This window comes from Calidris pugnax, unplaced genomic scaffold, assembly GCF_001431845.1.
Source record: "Calidris pugnax isolate Ruff unplaced genomic scaffold, ASM143184v1 scaffold156, whole genome shotgun sequence".
Taxonomy (NCBI): Eukaryota; Metazoa; Chordata; class Aves; order Charadriiformes; family Scolopacidae; genus Calidris; species Calidris pugnax.
This window is the reverse complement of record NW_015090889.1, coordinates 3,502,911-3,513,563: the sequence shown is the minus strand read 5'-3', so window position 1 is coordinate 3,513,563 and position 10,653 is coordinate 3,502,911. Positions and strand designations below refer to the sequence as shown.

At 39.0% G+C, this 10,653-nt stretch overlaps 1 protein-coding gene across 4 annotated transcripts in view; it reads left to right on the top strand.

Moving 5' to 3' along the window:
* Positions 1-10,653, top strand: part of SECISBP2 (SECIS binding protein 2) — a 28,481-nt gene continuing 17,828 nt past the window's right edge. For 3 of the 4 annotated variants that reach the window (XM_014947626.1, XM_014947627.1, XM_014947624.1), the window contains exons 1-5: positions 1-96; positions 5,924-6,053; positions 6,468-6,682; positions 8,366-8,453; positions 10,031-10,155. In XM_014947626.1, coding sequence (XP_014803112.1) covers positions 55-96; positions 5,924-6,053; positions 6,468-6,682; positions 8,366-8,453; positions 10,031-10,155 — 600 coding nt within the window. In that variant the 5' untranslated portion in view covers positions 1-54. The remainder of the gene's footprint in view (positions 97-5,923; positions 6,054-6,467; positions 6,683-8,365; positions 8,454-10,030; positions 10,156-10,653) is intronic. The other variant, XM_014947625.1, reaches the window with a different exon arrangement.

Sequence of the window (10,653 nt, the reverse complement as noted above, 5' to 3'; positions counted from 1 at the left end):
GCGCCGCTGCGCGGGGCGGCGGGCCGTGGTGGGGACGGCGGGCCTGCCCGCGCCATGTCCGCGGAGACGCGGCCGAGTCCCGGCCGAGGCGGCGAGGTAAGGGCGCCGGCGCCCTCCGCTCCTTCCCCAGCTCCTCCCGGCCTGTTGTGTAACGGTGGTGCGGAGCGGCCGCTGGCGGAGAGGCGCGGCCCGCAGCGCCCCGGGGCCCACGGAGAGCTACCTTTGGCTCGCCTGGCGGAAGGCAGGGTCTGCTCGCCCCACCGAGCCACCCACCTGCCCGCGGGGCTGGGCGAGCGGTTCGTCCCGCTTGGGGCCGGGGGAGAGGAGTCCTGCGGGAAGGGTTGGAGCCGGGGAAGGCACAGCTGTAGTTGATGCACAGCGAGTCGCTCCCCACCGCTCGGACAGGGGAGCCCCAGACGTAATCTCCAGCGAGATTAATCATAAAACCAGCTTCGTGTTGAGAGAGTGGAGAGTCTTGCGGGGACAGGCGGACGTCCCAGTTGCTCTAAAGATGGGTGTACAAATACGGCCCAGTAACAGTGGCGTTGCATTGCGCATGGACTTATTTCCTGGTCAGAGCCGGGGGTCTTTGAAGTTAGTGATTAGCCTGCAATCACAGTTGCTTCCTGTGATGTGCTAGGCATTTAGTGAATGAGGTATTCTCAACAATTGTTCAGTAATGCTTTGCTTTAAGTACCTCCTGAGTTTATGCTTTTGATATATATTTGTGTACTTAATTGTGCCAGTTTCACACTTTATTTGGCTGTGGTGCAATGGATGTTCCTTCTATATTTGGATCTGCTTGGTAAATTCGGGAACTGAAAAGTTTGAAGGTACTTGTAGTTTACTTTAGGCTGTCAGAGTTTTTTAAATGATACAAGTGGAGGATGCAGGGAGTCCAGTTTATATGCACAAGCATTGATATAAGCGTTCCAATATTTTTAAAAGCCCTCTGTGTTCATTAGTTAAATTGGTTTTGACAAGTGAAAAAATCCCAGTTTTCGTGTAGTAGGTCAGGTACTCTGAAATGCACAGTCAACTGGAGGAATGATTTGTGGCATGCATTAGAGTGCACAAAGCTGTGTAATACTGTAGTGGCAATAAATATTTTGAGTCTCATTTCAATGTCCTTCCATATATACATATCCAGTCAAAGTCGATGGTAATTCAGAAAAAATGGAAAGTTCTTCATATTAGGTTTGTGTTGTGCCAGAAATTAGAAGGCTATATAACTAAGTAATCCTTTCAGACAGAATACCTTAAAATTCAGATGTATACAAAGCTGTTATTGTTACATACTTCCAGAGTTTGATTTTACGGCAGTGCTACTATATAAGCTTTAGCTTATATAAGCTTCAGCTTGTATGGTTCAAACCTAATTATAATTTGTCTACTAGCATTTGCTGCATCTTGTGTTAAGCAAGTCCCTGTCCTTTCCGTAGCTGACCTTTGTGAGTATTTCATGTTAAATGTGGGTATTAAAGGAAATAACTTTCCAGAGCAGTCACTTTTCTCTTAGAAACCCTTGGTTTTGTTTCTTCCTCTTTTTCCATTTCCTTTCAGTAAGCTTTATTGTTTTGTTAGAAGAGAGCAAGCTAACACTTTCCTAAGACAGTTAAGTTCACAAGGGTGAGTATTTTTCACTTATAACATTAATTTCCAACTGCATCTAGCCAAAAGACATTTTTTTTTCTCAGGGTGTCAAGTTGTCAGTAGAGGTCAAACCATTTGTTCCAAAACGTGGTAGCTGTGGCATGGTTGGAACCCTCAGAAGCATGTGTCTTTCCTAGGTACTTAACTACACACTACCCATTTGTTCATGAGCCATCTTTGGATAAGTATGTATATTTTCGGAATCTTATTTCTTGGGGCAATTTAAACTTCCGGTTCCAGATACTGAATACTCTTATGGAGTCAAAGCTCTGATACATAACCATTATAACTATAGGAACACTTGTCTTCATGACTTAGGTTTTTGCCATTATGTTCTTTGGGTATCTATCTAGTGCCTTGTCCCATGCTCCCAAGGGACTGTATTGTTATGGAGCATTAAGGAGGATTTGTTGGTTTGTAGTGATTGACCTGACTTGTTTGTGCTTTGGAAGTAGCTGAATCCAGTCCTTGGGTGAAAGAGTGGTTGTTTTATGACAAGGATGGGGTAAATATAGTCATATACAAGGAAGATGAAGGTCCTTCAAGAAGATTTCTTATGCTGTAAAACATCTAAATAATGTATGGGCTCCTCCTGGATCTCCTCTCCACAACATGTGCATCCTCAGAAAGGCAGTTTTAGTAAGAATGCTACAAGTTTCTAGGAAAAAACTTCTAATAAGGCCTGAAAAAAATTTCATGGTAGACGTATAAAAGTATTCTTAACCCCAGAGCAAGCTAGAAAAAGCCTACATGGTAGAATATTGAGTCTTCCAAGAGCCTTGTGATGTTACATTGGCCTCTGGTGGCTTCTCAGAACTCAAAGCATTGAATTAATTTTGCAATTACTGCGAACATGTTGGTGCGCCCCAACAAGTTCAGTTAGAGCCTTAGTGAACACATTCATTGTAGGCTTTCATTTTATCTATGGGAAATCTCAGCATTTTCAACCCATTTTGATTTGTAATAGAAGTTTAATGTTGAGATGAGTATGGCCTTATCTATGCATTAGAAAAACCATAGCATTAGCATTAAATCAATTGGCATTTAAAAAAAAAAAAACCAACCAGCAGACAGCAGCAATATTCTGATTAATGTTTTGCCTTGTTGGCAGTGAGCCATGGTGGTTTTTTTGACTCTCATTTGTTAGTTTTCTTCTCCTTGTGTAAACTATGATTGTAAGAGTTTTGACTGCAGTGAAGCAGAATTGCAACTGGCTCTTGTTCTGATGGGAAAGTTTCTCTGTTTTTCATTACCTGCCCAAGGTTCAGAGGTTGGCCACTTCACAGTGAACAGCATTAAGAAGTAAATGCAGCGTACTTGAGCTGAGAAATTTCTTTTCTCCCTAACAATTTTGCATCTCAGCATATAGTTTCTGTACAAAGTGTAGGAGGAAATTGGAATATTGGAAATTGGAACTTTGAATATACACTTGAAGGAAAAAGGCATTCCCCACCCATGTGTTTTCAGAAACCGTGATGGTTAAATGCAGGTCACTTAATTGTTACAATTCTGTATTGTATTTCATGCATGTCTTATACCCTATAAAATGCTATACTCCTGCTTTGGTATTATGGCATTTCAAGACATTTCTCTTAAATTATTGTATTTTTGCAGTCAAGTATGTAATGCATGCCATGTAGTTATGCTGCACTTTTGGTTTGTGTCATGAGATAAAACCTACCAAAAATAAGCCCATAGAATCCTGATCACCTTAAACAGAAATTAGGACTGTAATTGCAAAGCAGACTAGCTTTGAAACTTGGAAACAGATAGCATCTGTGTTTTAAAATATTTGCTTAACTGCATGTTTTCCCAAAACAAAATTAATTCTTTTTAAAGCAGGCTGTAGCAGTTAAGTAAATACTTAATTGAAGTAATATGGAATGGTTTTCTTTCAAAACATATCTTTTTTGTTAAACAAATTCTTCAGCCAAGGAATGATATGTTTGTCTAGGCAACAAGTATATGCTGCAGATTTGCCCTGGGATGACTTCTCATCTCTTTCTCAATGTCCATCACATAGTGTTCTGGGAGATCCTGCCTTATGTGAATACTCCAGCTGGTCTTACTCACCTGATGTTGTTTCAAATGTATGTCCAGTAGCTGGCTCACAATAGCATTCTAACAGCTCAACACACTATAAAGGTTCAGGAATAGTCAGTGAATCTGCTGAGCAAAGGCATCCGATCAAACAAGAAAGTAAGAATCTTTTTCAAAGGTGGTTTTTTTTTTAATTAAAATTAAATTCTTCTTATTATTATTCTTATTTTAAATTAATCTTTCTAAATATTTGGTTCATTTTTTAAAGTGAATAATCACTCTCTGTTCTTGTAGTGATAATTAATAGCATTTAAAGAGAATGATAGTAATGTTCCAAACTTCAAATTTCAAAAAGTTCATGGGATTCTACAGTTCAAAGTAATGCAGTTTTTCAAGCACTGTTTTTGGAACATGAGGGGAATTTAATTCTTTTTCCTCAGAAAACATTATCTGGGGGGAGAGGGGAAGAAAGGACCATTCATTTGTGAGCTATGCTTATCTTTGTTCACTGTTTGGGCTTGGGGGGAGGGAGGAAGGGCTTTCTTTGAGCCTAGTGATGACTTCCATGAACCTGAGTTAGCGGACAACTGGTGGCTGTAATCAGCTATGTGGCTGATAAGTGATGAGACCATATCTATTGTTGAAGAAGTTCTACCTGCTACATGTAGAAAACAATCCACAAGAGAGTAGGAACTTGTATTGGTGTGGAGAGGGAGGAGAGGTTCATGTTAGAAATTACCTCTTTCAATCAAAGCTAAAACAAATGTTCAGTTAACATCTTCTGTCATTTTGTGTGTGTGCCTCTTTGGGGATGGATTTCCTAAAACTAGGATAATATTTTCACACAAAAAATAGACTCCTCAAAATATAAAAATCAGGGAATAAATCAAATGTATAATTAACCCATTTCCCTCTCTGGTTAGACGTTGTGTCTCTTGGATTTGTAAGGCTGTTATTGTTTCCAACAGGTTCAAATAATCTGTTCTCCAGTCACATTCTTCTGGTGGACCTTATGCCTTGGAGGCAGAGACCTGGTAACTTCACTGTGGTCAAGCCTGGGTAGAGGCAGTTGTAAGATTAGGTCCTAAGCATGCAATACTAGAGATGAGATGCAGAGGCTATAGACCCAAAATTAGTAGTTTTCTTTTCTTGCTGAGGGACAAATCAAACACTGAAGCTGCCTGGGGAGATGATTAGCTCAGTATTAGCATAGGTAATATAATATGAAGAAACTCAGTTTTGCTTCTGGGAGGAGTTCTGTGGTGTTCGTTGGGGCTTGGCCTCAACTGTGTACAGTTTATGGTCTTTTTCTCATACCCAGGTCATGTATTGTTTTGTGAGCTTGAGGAGAAAAGGTTGATCTTTGCAGCTTTGCGTTCACATCTCCTAAAACTTCAACAGTTTAGCTTTGAGAGGTCAGGAAATGCCTTGTTCTCCCACCCAAGAAAATAATGTTGATGCCAGATTTACTTTGAACTTAGTCCAACATCTGTAATCAAGTTAAGCTACTCGACTAGATTGATACAGTATACTTTGCAAAGATGGAAGCCTAGTGCTTGTTCCTTGCCTGCCGTTCTGATTCCCGAGTCCAGCTTTGCCAAACTGTGTGTCTTGCAATGATCACAAGGTTTTCAGGACTTTACAATATAGATAAATGTGTTTCCTTTACTGGGATCACATAGATGTCTGTGTTTCCTTTACTGGGATCACATAGGTGTCTCTTTTCTAATTACTTTCTCTCTGCTCCAAGTGTTTTGGTTGTTCTGACATCAGTCTTTCTAGTTTTGCACACAATATGTAGTTTAGTAAAAAGATTGGAATGCTTTTAAGATTCTAGATCTATTCTAGAAGATTTAAACTCAGTCTTAGAAAATCAGACTGAATTATTTAAGACCAAACAAAAAACTATTGGAAATACTCTGCTAACGAGATCTTAAAAGTATAGTTGTTGAGAAACATATGGAATAATCTCTCTTGCTTGGGCTACAATATGTGGTAAAAATGGCATGGTTAACAAGGTAGATAAAATTAAATAACGCATCTCTGGCTGTTCCTGTTTTTATTGGTTATTTGTGGGGTTTTTTTATTGGTTATTTGTGGTTATGGTATACTAACTATTTATGTTGTATTAACTTGATGGTGAAGCTCGAGAGGCAGAGGTAGTTAAGGCAAACTTGATGACTTTACAAAGTTCAAGTAAAATCAACTAAATATGTCACAATACTTGCAGCAGATGAGATCAAAAGAGGGTGAGGAAAAATTAGACAAGAAAAGGCATGGTGGAGAGGACTCTTCTCTCAGAATTTTGAACAGAACTTCGTTCCAGACTTCAGCATGCAGCAGAGATTCCATGAAGCCAGGTACAGATGTGTTGTTTGGTTAGAAATACATCAAATAGACTTAAAATGGTTTACTGTGCTATAGCCTTCAGTTTGTGACCATGTGTCTAAATCTAGAATAATTAAGGAACAAGATTTTTCCTGTGTGACTTCTTGACAGGGGATGTCGACTTAATGTCTTTTTGCTGATTGAAGACGTTCATGTAATCTGATACGAAAAATTTCCTAAGCAAGAGTCGGAATTTACAGTTGCCTGTTGAGTCAGTGTTGTGTATATATATCTGTTAGAATAGCTAGGTTGTTTTTTTAATTACCTATGTGTTGCAATAGTTTCTGTGTCAATTACCGTAGTTATGTCAACTAGTGTACTATAAAACGTACTTAGAAATGATCACAAACAAGTTTAATTATCTAGAGTTTACATGCTTTATTCAGACAGGTTCAATAAAACTACAAACAAGAAATCAACTCAAACTCCAAAAACAGAGTCTCTTCCTGTACACACATTTGAAGCTACCGTTTTGGATTTCCGCAAGTCACAGAGTTTGGAAAGCAGTGAAATATTGAATGTACAGCATAAAAGTGGACCATCGGGAAGTGCCATTACGTGCCTTAATCAACCACAGATGTCCCTTTTGTTGAACACAGAGGTTAGCTAATGCTTTCATGTTGCAGAACTCATAAAAATAAAACTTGTTTAAAGTTCAAGGATTTCTGAATGCAAGTACTTTGCATTCAGTATGGTAATTAAAGATCTGTTTAAGTACCTTGCAAGCAAGGAATTTCCTAGCTAGAGGTTTTATGGTTCTTTTTGTAGGTCATGGTGTCAGTGCTTACTGTCTCCTCTTTTATCCTTTCTCACTCTTTCCTTGTCTCCGCTGCCAGTAGATACGGGAAAGTCAAGTACAGTTAGAATTTAGGTTGGTACTGCTGCGGTCTAGAGTTCCCTCTGGCCCATACAGAGCACATGTGTTCCTCAGGTTTCTTAACAGCTTCTTGTTTTCTCTCTCGCCTGAAAGTAATAAGTAAGCAGTCACTTATCCAATAGTTGCAACAGATCTTTTTTTTTTAAAAAAAGTGTCAAATTTTGTACTTAATTGCTTTGTGCTAAAGCGTGAAAATAAGAAACTGAATTCTAGAAGTAAAAATATTATTAAGACATCACCATTTAACTTTATTCTTTTTCTTGATTTCCTTGATTCCATATTAGTTAGTAAATACTATACTGACACCTTCAGTAGTATGTCATGTATATTGAATCAGAGGTTTCAACAGTGATTAAAGATGAATAATTTTGAAGGATCCAAATGGATCACTAGAATGGTGGGGGGTCTGGAGAACAAGCCTTACGAGGAGCGACTGAGGGAACTGGGGTTGTTTAGCCTAGAGAAACAGAGGAGACTGAGGGGAGACCTTATCACTCTGTACAACTACCTTAAAGGAGGCTTTAGAAAGGTGGGGATTGGTCTCTTCTGCCAAGTAACAGGTGATAGGACAAGAGGAAATGGCCTCCCCTGCACCAGGGGAGGTTTCGATTGGATATTAGGAAAAATTTTTACACTGAAAGGATTACGAAGCATTGGAACAGGCTGCCCAGGTTGAGTCCCTGGCGGTATTTAAAAGATGGGTAGACATAGTGCTTAGAGTACGGTTTAGTGATGGATTTTGTCAGTGTTAGGTTGGCAGTTGGACTAGATGATCTGAAAGGTCTCTTCCAACCCCATCCCTGGAAGTGTTCAAGACCAGTCTGGATGGGGCTTTGAGCAACATGGTCTAGTGGGAGGCGTCCCTGCCCATGGCAGGGGGGTTGGAACTCTATCTTTAAGGTCCTTTCCAACCCTAACCATCCTATGATCCTAACCTAGGCAATTTTATGATTCTATGAAACAGCATAATATTTCCAGTGCCTAAGTGGAAAACTGCCAGTGATGGAAAAAAGACCTTGGTGCTTTTACTTGAGTTTCCTTTGTCATTGCTAGTTTGAATTTGATTATAGACTTTGTTTTCAATGTACTTGGAACATTAAAATTTTTCCTTCCTCCTTAGAGTCATTGTTTAGATGCTTTTGTAAAATATAAGAAGGCATCATCTTGCTCGTACAACAGTGGAGAGACATCTGCTTATATTTGTAATGTTGTAGGGTCAAAATGATGATGGCACTTCAAAAAGCAACATCAGGCTACTTAGAAAAACGTCAGGCTACAAAATTCCCTACATCTTTATCTGTACACAAGTTAAGGATTTTTTTAATTTGGGGGGCAGTTTATCTTTAGTTCTGTTTAAGTCAGTGATTTTATTTCTACTTTTATGATACCTGGCTGCCTATTTTACAGGAAGATACTTCTGTGGAAAGCAAAGCTTCATCAACAACTTTAGATGAAACAGTAGCCAGCTTAATTCCCTCTTCATTTGATGGTAGGGGTAAGTGCTCCAGCCAGATTATTTCCCTGTATTTTAACAGTTTGTATTTCATTAGTTTGGAAAACAAAAGTGTTCTGAGGAGCTGGTGGTGTTTGAAGTGGAAAAGGAATTAAACAGCAAGCTCACTGCAAAGGAAAAAAACAAACAAATAAAACTGTATCAGTTTCTTTCAGATGAGATGACTGTTTGTAGCTCATGGTTGCTTATAGATTTTATCAGTAGATCAAAACTGGGATTATCTTCCTTCTCTGCTGTTTCATAGCCACTCATGGGCAAGTAGTGCTGTAGTTGCCTCCCATGTTGTTTAAGAGGAGAGAAAGTAATGCATGTTGATTACTAGAAGTCTTTTGAGTAGTTTTCTGATTTTTTTCAATAAATGAGAGGTAAATGTTTGGTCAGTCTTGATAAGCAGATTTGTTTTTAAAAGCTAGTAGTCTAGGTTATAGTATGTACCTAAAAATTATTCTGTGGAATATGTTATTTCTGTCAAGTCTGTTAAACAAAGGATAGCTGTGAGAACTGTGGTGCTGAAATATCCTTTTTTTTTGTTTTTCTTTTGTTGTCTGGCTGTGGGATGCAGAACTTTCTTTTTTTTTTTTTAATTGCCACAAGCTATCAGGTGGCTAGTTTCAAGTAAGTCTTGTAATTTAATTGGAATATTTAAATCCATAATTGTGTGAAAAGAAGGTTCTGTTCAGCAGGGCTTTGTCTTGGAGGCATCGCGTGCATTATGCGTTGAATTGTCCTAGTGCCTCTCACTGTATTTCTGTGTATTCACAGACCTGTGCCGGTCTGGGTCTCTCTTGGAGCTGGCTGGGACTGGCAGTGTCCAGCTTCTCACCGAGGCCACCCCGGCAGCCTCTCCCTGCTACCAAAACCTTGCCTCTCCCAGCCGCCAAAACCATTATGCTACGTAATTGTTCAATGAAAGTTTTCCTCATTCTTTAAAAAAAAAAAAAAAAATTAGATTTTGTTCTGTATTTGTTGTGTGTTTGGAATATTGCCAAAATTAATTAAGTATGAATTCTTTCAAAAACACTGATGTCATTCAGTGTGAGCGGGTGAAATTCTTGTACACTGAGGCATATTAGGAAGTCTTTCAGCTGGTTTATATGTCTGTAAAACTGGGAAGTTTTTTGAAAAAGTCGTGATGGGGTCTTGTACATAAAAGCTGTGTGACTGAGTGCAATAAATATTAAAGGAATTTTGTATATGAGTATAGCAGAAGTTCATTATTTTAAGGAAAAATAGCTTAGAAAATGAGCATGGAATTATTTATATGTAGTTAGTATGACACAGTGTAGATTTCCATTTGTAATTTAGCTGGGCTAAATATATATGTATAGTGCTGGACAATATATGGAGTAGTTACAATTCCAGAAAACTTTCTGGAGAAGCAAGACACATGAGTGTCTTATTGCAGTCCTTCCTCAGAAGGAATATATCTCTGTGATGTACCTGCTAGTCCTTGATTAATTCATTGCTGATCCTTTTTCCTTTGAACATTTGAGAAATATGTTTGAGACATCTTTGTATATCACTTTTTTTCCCAATGGCATTTCCTGGAACGCCTGCAGATGGATCTACTCAGCCACATGTGTCTTGGGCCACGGTACTTTCACAGCCCCCAAAGAAAACTGTGTCATCACCAGCATCTGAAGGTCTTCCCAGAGGCAAAGGGAAGCAGGACAGTAAAGCAAAGGTACTTGAGAACTGCCTGCTTTAAACTAATTTTTGTCACTGTGTGGCTCTTGATGTGTGACATTGCTGCTTTTTTTTCCTAGGCTCTGTACAGTGTCCGCACCTAAAATAGCTTTTAGGACTTAATATTTAAGTTACCTTGTCCTTATTAGAATTTTTCTTCTCTTGTAGCGGAAAAGAATAACAAGATGTCAAAAAAACAGTGCTACTCCAGCAACATGAAATTCCAAAATAGCTGATTTGAATACATTACTTTTAGGCTTGACTTCTTTCAGATTCCTGACCCTCAGAACGAGGCATGAAACTTGGAACCCTTGCCTTATTTGTGTGAATATTTCTTTTTGAAATCTCAGTAGTCTTGGTGCCTTTTGATAATCATACAGTGTGCTTCAAATGAAGAGTTTTTGCAGTAGTTCTGAATTTCTAAGACATCTTGAATTTTCCTTGTCCAATTAATGTCCTAGCCTGGATTGATTAAGGTACCCTTTAGTTGTGTAAA